Source organism: Nanorana parkeri, unplaced genomic scaffold, assembly GCF_000935625.1.
Source record: "Nanorana parkeri isolate BGI_ZX_2015 unplaced genomic scaffold, ASM93562v1 scaffold52, whole genome shotgun sequence".
NCBI classification, from domain to species: Eukaryota; Metazoa; Chordata; class Amphibia; order Anura; family Dicroglossidae; genus Nanorana; species Nanorana parkeri.
The window spans coordinates 1610313-1625796 of NW_017306320.1; the positions used below are offsets into that span (position 1 = coordinate 1610313).

Sequence of the window (15484 nt, forward strand, 5' to 3'; positions counted from 1 at the left end):
GAACCGTACAACATTCTCCTAATTATTTTGTATGATTAATAATTGTGCTGACAGAGCAAATTCAGGAGCCAATGATGATCTCATTCCATAAGGTCAATTCCACTACAGTCCGGCAAGGAAAGGATTTGACAGATTATGGGATGGGTCTATTAAATCTAGGAAAAACCATTGTGTCTAATCTTACCTTGGATTTAGTATTGAAATGGTGTACATATAAGGAGAGTACAAACATTAGACTGTCTTAGAAAAATTATGTAATGTCATTTGGTTAGGTGTTACATTTTAACCAGTGAAGTTCCAGTACCTACACCAAGAATCTAGGCTCCTTTCACTCTTTTGCATTATGGTAAAATGTGCTTTTAGTATATTAGGTGCCAACGGACCCATGCTGCAGTGTACTGAAACAAACATACCATGAGTTGTGGTGTGTTGTGTTATAGAAATGCTACAGTTCCAGTTTTTTGTCCCTTACCATGTGTTTGGCAGCCCATTTAAAATAAATGGGCTGCCTTAACACCGTGCCTGATAACATGCAAATACTGCATATTAAGGTGCATACGGGAACACACGCCAACAGAGAGTGCAGGTGTGAAGGGGTCCTAACAGATGACAGAGAGAAGTGTTTCTTTTACCCTTAACAACCAGGGAAGTTCTAGAGAACCTTTCACTATCTCTTCAGTGCTAGAAAAATGACGGCTTTGTACTTTTAGTAAATTTTCATTCAATAGACACCATCAATTTGCCCATTTAGGGCAAATTGCCATTGTTTGTGTAAAGGGGTTCCTCCTCGAACCACAAATACTCTTCTTGCCAGCGCCCCCCTGTCACTTCTTCAACTGTCTTAAGCAGCAGGTGAGGAGTACTTCAAGGTATGGGGGTACATATGACCTCATCTCATATGACAGTACTTTGGTCTAGCAACCAACTACCATGCCTAAACACTGTCATATGACAGAGAGAGTGACATTACTGCTTCTTCTAGAATCCGGCATCCGCCAATACTGGGGATTCTTGAGCCAACTGTGAGCCCTAAAACAATGACAGTGTCTCATAAAGTTACTTTTCTTTTACCTTGGTATAGGATGAATTACATAGGAGAAACCAGCCCCTCATTTGTTTTTGCTATCTATAGCTGTGGGCAAACCCTGCTCAAGCCTGATTAGGTCTGGCCTGCTGTTTCCCATTTTCTGGAAACCAGTGCAATTCCAGTACATACTCAACCACACATAGTGAAAACAAAATAACTACATAGGTCATTTTTGGCCAGCACATTTATTGGTTCCCAGTGTAAGAAAAATTATATCAAAGCTACATGATTGGTGCTATGTCTGTAGCAATCCAAGCTCTCAGCAATTAACTTAAAAGTAGGGAGAGGCTGGTTCTCAACTATAGCTGCCTTTAATATGCCTAGCTTCCAGCATGACCACCATTTCTGAGCCACAGAGGAGGACTTATTTACTGTCAATGTGACAACAAATATTACACAGCAATCACTACTTTTATCTATTAAGGGATTCCACAGATGAATGAATAGACCTAGGCAGAGCAGGGAGTCTCTTAAAGAAAGTTAAGACTTACTTTTGATTGCTGCCCAACAAAACCAGACGGTCTGACTTCTCATAGAACTGGCCAAGAGGGATGCCAGCTGTCAGGTAGCAGCAGTGTCCAGCCTCTGTGAAGCCTTTGAGAACTAAATATTGCAAAAACAAAGTAATTTTAGTACATGTTTTGTATTGAAACTGTTAATTACATTACTTTCCCATCTGCACAAGGAAAGCATTATTATAAACATAGAGCATTTAGAATGAAGGCGTGATGTCCTAAACAACCAATGCTTGCTTTTATCTTCTGAATTACAGTGGTAAAATAATAGCTAGATTGCGATTGGTTGGTATGGGCCACACCTCCACCTTCTTCTGTGCTAGCTTTTATTCAGAAGACCTAAAATATGTGTATACACTGCACGATCAATATGGGAGAAGGAGACTGAGTCACCTCAGTAGTACCAGTTATCTACAAGTCTTAGAAATGTGTCACAATCTGAGACTTCTCTATTTTTAATCAATTACTGGTGGGACTACGTTATGTTTAGAGTTCATGTAGCTCTATGTACAACTGAATCTTGATCTTTTGTTCAGGCTTCACTCTTTTCAAGGCAACTTTCTATGATGAGAACACCTTGCAGTACAATGTATTTAGGCAATGGGCACACTCATGCATTGCCACCTGTTATGCGTCCCATTAAGATTTCATATGGCAAAATTGATTGGTAAAACCCAGCCTTTATATTGGCTTTTCAAAATATCAAACAAGATGCTGCACACGCACGGACAATATAGTATGTGCAAAGAACACACTAGCCAGCACACTAAAATGCTCAGCTTGTAACTTTCCCTGGCTCTAATTAACAGCAAATGACATTTGGGGCTTGCTAGCTGCTGAAGCTGCTCCTCCATTAATTGAAGCCCATGACACACTGCACGTGAAGCAGCGCAGAGCAAAGGGAAGCAGTGGCGCACTGTCCTTCGCGGGCAGTGTGTCTTGCAATTTTCTCTCACATACCTGAATGTGCCGAAGTGAAAAATGTCATCTTCAGCCAAGCGGCTTATGCGCCAGGATGCAAATTCCACTAAGTTCATACACATAAACCGATTTGCTAAAGATGAAGTCTTTCATCTCACCACGCTCAGCTCTCGCACACTGCACGTGAATGTCTGCGACTGCATGTGCAGTGTGTCACGGGCTTGACACTCAGAACAAAGTCTGCAGCTTCAGTAAGAGTTGCTATGTAACAAAAACTTTTTGCTGTTACATTGTAATTACTATGTTTCAATAATAGTAGATTATAGGGCTGACCTTTGATCTGCATATGCTGTTAGTTAAACAAGTAAAATTAAAAATTGTATTTTAAATAAAATTTGTTTAAAATTTTACATTTTTATTTTATCCACTGGGGGCCAAGTGCATATAGCACTTTGTCCCGCTGAAATCTATCCTGCTATTGCCAAGCAGTGTGCTCAGACGGTTTAAGCACATCTGACCTATCATGGTGCTAGCAAAGAGATGGAGTTTTGTGTGACAATGCTGGCCTCTGATAGCAAGGGCCTCTCTGGAGATGGCCCTGGCAACCAGTGGCATCGAAGTAACCTGCCCCTGCATTACAGGAGATACTGAAGCTTGGCCCAGTCGGAGATTCCTCCATCCACACAGTGTAGTGCCAGCTTTAGATGCTTAGGGCTTTTGGATAGCTACACAAAGTAGGTTCTAAGTAAAAAAAACATGCCTAAAATAAGTTAAATGGACATACAATGGGAACATTCTTGTTAAAATGAATGTTCTGGCAACAGGGTCTTTTGAACTGTAAGTGCATCACTCAGATAGACATACATGTAGCCAGAAATGTATGGTAGATGACACATATCACATTTTTTATGTAGAATTTTTTTTTGTAGACTTTTATTTATAAATGTAAACATTTTATAAAATGCTTTTGGATGTATAGTAGATGCCATTGCTGACACCTTCTAAAAAATGCTAGTTATCTAACTGTCTCTGATGTCCCTGGCTGTCACAGACCTTGAGCTACAATGATAGCCCGGCAACTACTGATGTTCAGCAATGGCAGCCTATATACTGTATATATTTCCCTCAGTACAGATTACCTTTAAAAATAAATTGCCTTTTTTTTTTTTTTTTATAAAAAATGCTAATACAAATCCAGTGTACCATAAGTCAATGAAATAATGTGTACAAGCAACCTATACAGGAAGTTAATTATCCTCCAGGGTATTTTATGTTTTCCTAGGGTCAGAATGGCTACAGAAGCAGTTTTGAAGCGTCTCTTTCTGCAGAGAACACACAGAAGAGGCTAGTGGCCTTTCAGTGAAGTTGTGTATGTCTGGAATAGTTTCTGAGGTCAGAGTTTAACTAATTAGCTTTCACAGAGATTTCACAGAGCTCTTAAAACGAAATAGTGGGGTTCCTGATAAGGCTGAAGCTATGTATTTTTGTTTTAAAGGGCTTTAACCTCTTGCCGTCCGCCCGTAGTAGAAAAACGGACAGACGGCACTGCTGCATTGGCGGGTTGCCGTCGCCAGACGGCATTTTTTTTCTGCTCGCGCGCGCCCCCTAGCGGGCACGCACGGGCAGAAAAGACCCGTCCAATGCGAACACCCGGTACCGGTTGTTTCACATATAGGCGATCAGTGGGTCCATAGCACGCCGATCGCCTATATGTGCTCGTTTGCGTCGTGTTTTTTTTGTCCCCCGCTGACCCCTCATCTTGAATCCCGGGATCCGCTGCCCCATCTGAAATGGCATGAATGGGAAGGGGGTTTAACACCGCGGATGTCAACTGGTTAAAGATGGGAAAACCCAGGATGTTGCTTCCTCTTATTATATACAAAAATATATCAAGGGATTTTGTTTTAAACCATATGAAGTATGCAACAGATACACAAATGAACAAAATGAGAATGACACAAAATGTGTTTTAAATGATAACACCTTCAAAAAATAATCTATTAATTCAGCTGTATATATCGTATTTAAGGGGTCTTTTATAAATGTCTTGACACAGCATTCAACCAGCATTCACTCATTTTTCTAATTAGATTCAGCTGGAAAAATATGTGTAATTTAAGTGAATTTTGTATGAAATGTAAAAACATTTTTATATATACAGTACATATTTTTATATATATATATACATTTTTATATATACATTTTATATATTTTTATATAGACTCCCAAGGGTATGTTAACGGCCTACTTTATGCAAAATAGATATATCAGATTTTATTGGCATTCTATCAGTTTTTACTGCTGTCATGGACTCCAGCAAGGAGCTCTACCTCCACTCCTGACCAGGGAATAGCCTGGGGAAGAACCCATCTTTGCACCAGGAAGAAGCCATGAAAGGTTTATCACTATTTGCCTTGTAGATTATAGTGCATTAGCACATGTTTTACTACATTTGCATTTGCTTTAGGCCCCTTGTTCTTTTCAGATATCCGTGACACAATGTACAGAATTTTAGCTTAGGGGGACCCAAATTATGTTTTGTCCACAGCCCCACTTTGTCTAAAACTAACTTGGCTCCCACGACAGCTTGGACAGAATAAAAATGTCTTTCTATCTAAACTTGCACAGGCTCCAGTTTACACATGTTTCCATATAATCCAGTTACAAATGATAACTTTGTTGCTTTGAAACCCCAACAGGAGGAAATCATATGAAACTGGCTTTATTTGGGATAAAAAACTTCAGAGGATGGAACATTATTTAGAGTATTTTTGCACTAGACTGACTTCCTTACCTAAATGGTCTCCCATGGTAACAATAGCACGCTTGTTCACCTCGGGTTCTCCCATCTGATTGGACAGCATTATAGCCAAGTGAGGTCGCCAGTCTCCCCAGTTTGAATCTCCATTCCACTGTGACAATAGGTTGTAAGTAAATAGAGATTTTTAAAGAAGCTATATGAATACATACACAGACATTATGACAACATTGAGAAATGTACAATATGCTGACGAATAATGATACTTGATCATGGCAGCTTGGACTTCTTTACTTTATTAGGGAAGGAAGCATGTGCAATGTTCAAACCCATCACAATAAACCAGTAATTATTCTCTGAATGGTTGCTATGGGTTTTTGTACGTTTTGCATTAACTTAATAAATAGGACAGTAAATAACATCCCGAACCGTTGTTGTCAGTAAAACTATCATTGGAGGTATATAAAGGCTGACCTCTCCTTCTGAAAATGTTAGTTCCCTTATACAAACACTTAGGATGTGTTTAAGAACAATTTGCAGAGCCATTTGCCCTGCAAAATTGCATATACATTCTTTCTGTGTGAATAAAGGCAAAAACAAATATTATTAGTATACTTTCGTTACAGGTCAATACTGCATTTTGACCACTAGATGGAGGTGAAGAGCATATGAATTATATAATTATTTCCTATGCTTCTCAGCTCCATTTAGCGGCCATAATGCAGTTTTGATATTCAATTCAACCTACATTGAAAATATGCTAATGCACATTGTTGCCTCCTTTGCACGGAACAAATACGATCTCAATTTTTCAGGATGAATTGTGTATAAATAAACCACTTAGATGTCTACATACAGTAATTTAATAAGATGTGGATATAAAGAGTCTTTATAAAGAGTCTGAATTACTTTTCAGGAAAGTATATTGCTGGCCAATAAATGTGTGCCACCTTTCGCTTCCCATTTACCCTTGGCCATGGTCTATTTTGGCTATTCAGAAAATCAAACCTTGAATATAACAGTCATAGTTATGACTATAGAACCTGGTATTCTTAAAGCAGAACTACAGTTTAATGCTCAGTTGAAATACATATGTAGGAGCTGTTCTGCCTTGATAGGATTTGTATTCCTGATCATGCAGTTTGTACTGATAGCAGAGCTAAGTTGGTGACTTGACTTTTCTCTACTGCTGTTAATCAGTGATGATTACTAGGCACTTATACTATGCAGTGTGAAAATGTTACTGCTCCATCCAATGCCAAGCCTCCAACTCTCAGGCAAACACAGGTTTAGGGCTGGAGCCGTCCATGCTTCAAAACAGCCCCACAAAGAAGCCGCACATCATAGATCCATCGATAATGAAAGATTGAATCCACTAGGCAAGACATGTCCAGCACATCGAGACTGGAGGCTGCCCACTCTAACATGTTTCAGCTCTATTGGGCTTAATCGTAGAAATATAGGCACTTATGCTAGTTATATTTAAAGTTATATTAAATCACTTTTTACTGAATGCATAACTGTTTTTATTGATATGTTTTAACATATGTGGGGCCTTTGCAGAGAGACTGCTGTTCACAGTCTAACTGCTGCTGCCCTTAGACTTTGGGCTGTGCTGGGGAGCAATAACTATGGATTACAGTAACAAATGTACATTTAGATGTTTTGTACACTGTGGAATGTATCTGACTAAGTTTTGTTTCAGCTTCAATTGGTCTTTAATCCACCAGTTGAATGCATTTGTAAGAAAGTAATATCAGTAAACAAAATGGCTGCCTCCAATCTGACAGGTGCACTTTAAATAAGTATTCTCTTTTATTCTGAAAGACATATTTAGCAGTAAACAGGCTAAATTTTTTAAGTCTAAATAGTATTAGGCAATGTTTTGTATCTTTCAAGTGAACCCAGCAATCTTTGGCTTTCTTAAATGTGTTTGTCATCTGTGCTCCAATGTACTTCTAGAACTGTGTTATCCACAGCGCCATGCCAAGTAAATATAATTAAGGAGTACTTTCGTCACCTTGGGATTTTCAAAAACTTGGTGCCTGGCATGCAAAACATATTATTTAATGTCTGCTGTTTGAATCCAAAACACTGCAAATTGATATAATTGTGTTTTTAAAGGAAACCTTTCGCCAAGATTTTACACAGTCATAATTTCTAGGAAAAATAGACTCTAGTTTATTACAAACTTCTCTATTTGAAAATATGTTTTCTACGGTAATCATAAATCTCCATGAGTATCACTTTTGCAAACGTTGCCATTGAATAATTCAAGCAAGGTTAGAAATTGGCAGTAAACTAATGCTGGGCCAACAAGTAATGATAAACAAAAGATCGATCACAGATATCATTTTGAGCAATCTTTTCTTAAAAAATAATTACTCAACTCAACGAAGAAAGAGAACAATTGGATTTTACAATGAGACACACCGTACCACCGAATACACATTACTGTGTTTATAGCAACAACTTCTGCGCTATACAATTTCGGTCCCTAGATGGCAGTGTTTATAAGTTCTGTTATATATCTATGGCAGGCCTCAAAATTTCCACTCGCCCCCTCGGAATTGGCGAGTGAAAATTGCGGGGGGCGAGTGGAATGTCAGCAATGGTGCCTCGCCGGCGGGACTAGGGATGGGACACTACCGCCGCGGCAATCGCTCGCTTGCTTTTGTTTTCTCTTCTCTTTCTCGCCTGCTGCAGCTATAGAGCAGCCGAGCCCGAGAAAGAGAAGAGAGAACAGAAGCGAACGCTTACCGCGGCGGTAGTGTGCCATCCAGAGCCGGAGCTAGCTCCCTGCGCTCCCTCTCTTTCGTCCCGGCCGCTTGAGCTCCACTCAGAAAGGTGGCTCTGATTACACCCGTTATCGCTCCCTCTCTCTCCTTCTGGCCGCTCTGAAGCTGCAGCGGCCGGGAGCAGAGAGAGGGAACGCTGACAGGTGTGATCGTAGCTGCCTCTCTGAGTGCCCGCTTCCTGGAGCTGAAGCTGGAGCGGTCGGGAGAAGAGGTGATCGTTCAGCAGTGTGATCAGAGCATTCTTTAAGAGCCCTCCCTCCCAGTCCACATCTTTTGGACATTATTAAACTGAGTTGCCCCACTCAGTATGCCCCTCGCTTGCGGCCATATTGAGTGGGGCACTCATATTAATAACGTGCTGGATTAGTCTGACCCAGGGGCGGACTAGGCCCGGGGGCAGGGTGGCAATTGCCCCCAAAACGCCCCCCCGCCACGGCAAGGACTTCATCTCTCCCCTCTTGGCCGCTGCAGCAGCAGAGCGACCGAGAGGGGAGAGATTAAATGCTTATGGCGGCGGTGGGGGGCGTTTGCAAAGGTATCAGAGAGGCTTGGGGGGCAATTGCCAGTCTGCCCCTGGGTCAGACTAATCCAGCACATTATTAATCTTAGTGCCCCACTCAACATGACCATATATATGACCACTATTGAGTGGGGCAACTCAGATTAATAACGTCTGAAAGATGTGGACTGGGAGGGGGCCCTCTTTAAGACTGCGGTGGCGGGGAGAAGAGAACAAGAAGCTCCACTGCCATCGTCTGTGCCCTCTTCGATTGGGCTCCTCGGTGGCCACAGCAGTTTCCTCCACCCACCTCAGCTGCCGTTGGTGGGAGAGGAAGACTGCCGAACCGCAGTTGGCCGGCTTCTGCTGCGCAGGAGAGAGAGCACCTGGAGCCGGCTGGACATGCAGGCAACCTCGCTGCTCCCCCACCATCAACCGGAGGAGAGGTCAAAGCAACTGTAAGTCCCTGTACTTTCTTTGTGACCTCTGCACTGCGTTACATACTGACCGCTGACCCCTGTACTGTGTACTGACCTCTGTACTGTACGTCACATCCTGACCTCTGTACTGCACGTCACATTGCTGACCTCTGCACTGCGCGTCACATTGCTGACCTCTGCACTGCGCGTCACATTGCTGACCTCTGCACTGCACGTCACATTGCTGACCTCTGCACTGCGCGCCACATTGCTGACCTCTGCACTACGCGTCACACAGCTGGCCTCTGTATTCTGCATTGCACCACTGACTTCTGTACTGTGCATTGTTACTGATCTTTATACTCTGCGTCACACCGCTGACCTGGCGGAGTTAAGGCCGGGGCAGGGTAGGGGTTAGGTGGGGCAACTGGTGGCGAGTAACTTTTCAGGCCTGGCTAGCAGCTTAGGACTTGAAATTTTGAGCCCTGATCTATGGTATCTGCTCTGTTGTATTGAAAAAGGTAGAGAATAAAGCTGTGGCTTCCTTATTGTTTTTTCAAGCCATGTGCAGCATGCATATCAAACTGTGTGCTTGTGTTTCTCTGTGAGGCTGTGCAAGAAGTTCCAACAGTACCTTTTCGATGAAACCTTAATTTATTGATCGAATTGCCCATTTAGTGCAATCGATTCTGAAAGGTTCTGTCGTTGAAACAATCATTGTATTGCTTCAGGCCAGCAACATGTATATCATATCAGGTCTTTTGTACCTGATGGTTCTTAACTGTGAACTGCAAACTTTAATTGTTACAAAGAAGTTTTCTACACCTGAGTTTCCAGTTGTGGGAGGGTTCTTTGCTCGATCTATCTGTAGTGTGTGTAATGACTAGCCTGTGTCCACCATGCTCATAAGCCATATTACCATGGGCCCAAAAAATTTTTTAACAATGCACGCAAAAATGAAATGTAGACACAGTAAGTACTCATTTATATTGTATATTTCTTACTGGATGTTTATTTTAATGAAATGATCTTTTAAGGGCTCTTGCATACAGCGGCAAGAACACTGTACCGCACACATCCCAGTGTATATCACTTGCCGTGAGTGACAGTGCACCATATAAGTGTCACAAACCAATACAACCAGGTTGTACAAATCAATGACAGGCTGGCTGAAGACGTAGCTGTACAGGTATGTACGCAAATGCCACTGTGCACTATCATAGGAATCAGCGCAGGCAACTATAACTAGAAGGGTGCTTTTGTTTGGCGTTGGGAAAGCGCAGCAACAGTGAGACAAGTGCTGTCAATAAAGAGGCCAGTCTCCTTTGCAGAGCATTGTCGAAAGTAGTAGTTTAGTAGTAGTTTAGCAAATGACAACTAGGCAGGGCTGACACTGCTCAGTGTTGTGTGTTGTCAGCCCACAACATGACTTAGGAGCTGAGTGCAGTTCTGGCAGATCAACAGGTATTTGCCCTGGCATTCACTTTAAAGGTAAGATTGCCATTTTCCATTCGACTGTGGTGCCCTCTCCAGTTAGCAGCACTCTAGGCAATCACCTAGTTTTCCAGTGCCTGGAAGGAGCTCTGCCTGGATCAATTCAATACATTTACATGTAATACAATATCTGTATGGTAAAAATGGTAAGGCAAATAATCTTTGCAGTACATAAAGATTCAGTGGTGTATATATTCTTGCTTTTTGATGCAAGTATCCCTTTGGACTCTTAAACTGCACTTGACAGGCATAAGCTTTAACCGTACTGGTTTTAGAAATTTTCTTTATCTTTATTTTTTTATGAGAGTCAATATTTTTTGTAAATGATTTTACTTCATGGAATGGATTGCTATAATCATTGCATCAGCAGCCTGATGCCTTACTTACTGACGCTGCTTGTGGTATTCTCCCGGCCATAAGCTGGAAAAGTGTCTGCAAAGGGTCATTGAGAGCCAAAGTGCTAGTAAACCTGAAAACAGCATCAAAACCATTATTAGTAGTAAATTAGCATCCATACTGTGGAGGAAATGGGATGAGATAGAACATGCTGAGAGGTTAAGCCTATCAGCAAGTAACGCCTGATCAATTCCCAACCCGGAATGCAATGTTTATTCAATCATTTTCTGTGCAGTTGATGTCCAATCAATTATCTGTCCTCATCCAACTAGATACTTTACAAGTAATCACCAGTCTTATAGCCTCTTCTCCTCTCTTACTTCTAATTAGGCGAAATTCCTACTAATTTCTCCACACAACAAGTTTATCCTTTCCCTTTTTCTGCTATTAAATTGCTGCTTATAACCATTCTTTCTTGTCTGTGGCTGTTAGTAAAAAAAAAAAGGATGATAGCAGATTAGTTAAAATACCCTTTACCTTGCCATTACCGAACTGTATGTCCGAGAATCCATCTTACTTGACAGGAAGAGTGCATGACCCCAAAGCTGACTCTTCATTGCCCAATCTAGAGCCTCCTGGGTATTAAACAAGACAAATACAATTAGCAGAAACACACTACTGAGATTTAACTGCATACTGATCTTATTCAATAAGAGAGATCATGCAAGATCAGAAAAGACAGCCATATGTATTAAGAACCAATCTCACAGGATCAACATTACAAGGTCTAGAAGAAAATTCAGTATAGAGTGTTTACAATAACAAGGAAAAAGAGGTTTAGCGTGCCAATTAAAAATAAACCATAAACAGAACTTTATTGGAAAAATTATTCATCAAGGCAGACTTTGCTGCAGGCAGTGAGGTAAGAAGCTGGAAACTGATACAGGATGTGAGAAACGAGGAGAATGCCTATACTGCGAAGTGGACAACTTGCTTTTTTGCGGCCAAAGAACAACAACTTTGTGAACTTCTCCACAGCCCGAGCCGAATTTTCGGTAGCAGATGGGGCCTCCCCAGTCAGAAGGTCTACCTGAGTGCCATCAGGTATGAGAGGTAGATCCTCAGTAAGAGAGATGAGGTCACTGTCCGTTTGAACATTCTGATACCTTTCCCGCTTACAGCCTTGTAGTAATAGCTCTGCCACATCTGTCCCAGTAATACACTAAAGAAATTTATATACAATAAATGAAGACATGGAATAAATCTTTTTACATCAAAAAGCTTCTAATATTTACATTAATTTGTCATAACTGGGGCAATACATAAGGGGTAGTGAAGGTGGTTGGTAAATAGATAATTACCCTTGCCCATGTTGTGATTTAATATTTAGAGCCTAGTCAGCCTATATTTGTACTTATAAGCCTCAAAAGACAATGGGCACTGTGATCAAGGCCCCACGTCGGCTTGTTCGCAGGGTCACTGGATTTCCCTCCTGGCTCCAAGAGAAATCCACAGAGCTTTAGCCCATCTGTGAAGGAAACCCTTCAGAGTTTCCTGGGCAGAGAGGTTTTCACTTGGGAACTTGGGAATGTTTGGTGTGCAGCTGGTTTTGTCAATCTGATCTTACCTAGAACCATGCTGATTGGCTATTATGGATTACAGCACATTAGTTTTAACTCAGAAAAACTCTGATCTAATGGAAAAGGAGGATAATGATTTAAACGGAAGTGCTTTTGAATTAACAACACTTGGCTGATGGTGGGGTGTTCAACACTCCAATGTTTTCTTCTATCGCTCAGGTTTTTTGGTGGTGATATTACAAGTGGGTATCCCCCTCCTTGCTGGACTTTTAATTTATTTTATTTGATGTATAATACATAAATGGGCACAGAGCCAGACATCTTAGTAGTAAGATCTCCCCACTGGAGCACCCAAGCCAGTTGAGCCCCCTAGACTTTACCTAATCGAGAATGATCACCTAAGTTTTGAATGAGTTGGACACACTCTTACTTCTCTTCCATGCATGGGATAAAAGATCACACATTGTTGGGCATGTGACACCCTTCAGATGTTGTGTTTATGCCCAATCACTTTATTACATCCCACTAATAGCATAAAGAGGAGAGAGTGGCCATAAACAGGTTTTATTTTTAAATGAGTCCACGTGTACCTAATTATTATAGTCATGACAAATCAATATAAAAACATTTCACAGAAAGGGTATTGATACTGCATTGTGGTTAGGAGGCTAGTTAAGGAAAAGTGTTAGGTAGATTTCCTAAAGTTTCTCTAGTAATGGGCATTATAAATTAAACAAAACAACTCCAAAGGACTACTGTGTGTAGCATATTAAAGTGGATTCTGCAGTGCAATGCAAGGTCCGCTTATAGTGTCCAGGCCCTGAATCCCTGTAAAACCATCTCCTATTAGAAGGTTTAAATGTTGTCTGTTAAGAAAAAAAGTTTTATATTTACTTTACCCCTATCTTCTGCATTGCTGGGCGTGATGTTGTGAAAATTCCTTTGTGCCACACGAGGAAGATGGGGGAATACGTCAAGCATAAACCTTTTTTTTTCTTTATAGGTACTTTTATCACCTACCAATAGGTGATTTTACCAGGGAGTGTGGTTGGACAGACAGTTTAAGTAGACCTTGCATTTTGCATATTTATTAATGTGATATTAAAGTAAAAATGCCCCCCCCCCAAAAATGCTGGTGTAAAGACTTACCTTAAATGATGCCTCTTGATCCGATCATCTTCTTCTTTCCAGGAGTCCCTCCAGCGCTTGTGCCAGTCTCTGATCCAGCGCTGACTTCCTCTCTCTTCCTGGCACCTCCTGTCCCACAGAATATGCCTGCAATGACTTACCTTGTGTCTCTCCTCGTCTCCCGGCTGAAAATCTGTATTGCGCATGCGCCCGCCCCATGATCCTTTGCAGCCGCCCCAGAATCTTTAGCTCTTCGGACATGAGCCCGCGGAGGAGACACAGGTAAGTTTAAACCCTCAACTTTGTTTTTTATGTTTTTGCATATATCTACTGTTTTCTAGCAGTAGATATATGCAAGAAAAACGGGAGGGTTTAATTATCCTTTAAGCTTTTTCAAATGCTGAATACATTATCTAAAATGGATGCTGCTCCTTGATGTTTAAAAACATTAGTGTCCTGCAGAATTAAAGTTCCCAGCTCTGATATCTTGTTTTAGGATGGCTCTTTTCCATTGCAGGGTCCCATGAAGTTACCCTTGTGAGTGCTAGTAATCTGTGTGTGTTTCTACAATTACACAGGCACAGCAGAGCAAACCTCTGCTCAATGCTCCCAGTTTCTCCCTTCTTCCTATATCTGCTGGAGACTGCTCTGTCCCCTGCAATTTTGTAGTGGACAGGAAATTCAGGAAAGCAGAGCTGAGAGAGTTGGTGTCAGCTGTTTGGAAACATGATGACTGTGCTTGGGCAAAAATTTAAAGAAATACTTTGCTGGGCATGGATATTGGTTTGACCTGAATGAATTGTTGAAAAATGTTTGATAGTTTAATACTACTTTAATATTACTTTAAGAGCTTGTTCACACCATGTGCAGAGACCTGCATTTTCTGTACCTGATCAACGCAGGTCTTTGCAATTGATTTCTATGGGCCCTATTCGCATCATAACTTAGATACAAATAGAAGAGGTATGGAAAAATGCAGCATGTCTGCATTTTTCACAACACACATGAGCACATGTACTGTAAATCGTGCATAAACTGAATAAACAATCAACCGAGGAAGTGGTGATGCTGGAAAATGGGGAAAACACATTATAAAAACACATCAACAGGTGTAAATGAGCATAAAAACACACTACACTGCATAAAGCACATAAACACGTATCACTGCATGTCAACTGACCCGCCATTTTTGTTATGCATGATATGTGTGATTGAACATTTAATGTTCATACTAGAAAGTAAATGATTGCTATGTTCAATGTCATAGCATTCACCCATGGCTCTCCTGCTTCTTGAAAAGCAGAAAAGTCTTGCAGATAATCTTTATTTTCGATAAACTGTGTCCTGATTTCAAATATTAGAAATAAAATTAACTGCAAAGGCACGAAAATTGGTAGAAACTAGATGCCACATCCGTTAAACATTAACTAAAAACCAATCGTCGGTTTAATTCTTCCAATCTCCTCCATGCTGTAATGCAAACAAAGCAATTAATTACTGTAAGCCAGAACTGTTGGCTGAAGCCCACGTTGCATAAATGGAATCTGCATAATGTTAATTAAGGAGAACCATATTTACATAATATATGATCGACTGCGCTATAAATGTAGGTTAAAACAGCACTCCATGGATGTTGCAAAGCGACATTTGTTCGGCGCTAATGGGAGGCAGATTTGTAGTGTTTCAAGCGACGTACCCCATTTTGCCGACACATCTGCAGCAGCACCTGCCAGAGCAGAGCGTCGTCGCGGCTCCTCTGGCCCCCTGAGCGCAAGCATTGGCTGGCATTCTGCTGGCAATAGTTCATCACATCGACTTTATGTAAATCCTCCCTGTAGAGTGCCAAGAGCAAAAGAATGAAAAATTTAAGTCCAGAGGGCATGCCTACACTTCTGTTGATTGTGCGACTTTTTTTTTTTTATGAAGGAAAATAGGCATCCAAGACAGAT

The 15484-nt window shown here is 41.2% G+C and overlaps 1 protein-coding gene across 1 annotated transcript in view; it reads right to left on the reverse strand.

Annotated features, from left to right (window-relative positions):
* Nucleotides 1-15484, reverse strand: part of SEC16B (SEC16 homolog B, endoplasmic reticulum export factor) — a 134660-nt gene that overhangs the window by 77081 nt on the left and 42095 nt on the right. Inside the window, exons 9-14 of the mRNA XM_018575097.1 lie at nt 15232-15367; nt 11822-12049; nt 11365-11462; nt 10879-10960; nt 5318-5435; nt 1579-1690 (exon numbers count right to left, since the gene is read on the reverse strand). Of these exons, the coding sequence (XP_018430599.1) occupies nt 1579-1690; nt 5318-5435; nt 10879-10960; nt 11365-11462; nt 11822-12049; nt 15232-15367 (774 nt within the window). The remainder of the gene's footprint in view (nt 1-1578; nt 1691-5317; nt 5436-10878; nt 10961-11364; nt 11463-11821; nt 12050-15231; nt 15368-15484) is intronic.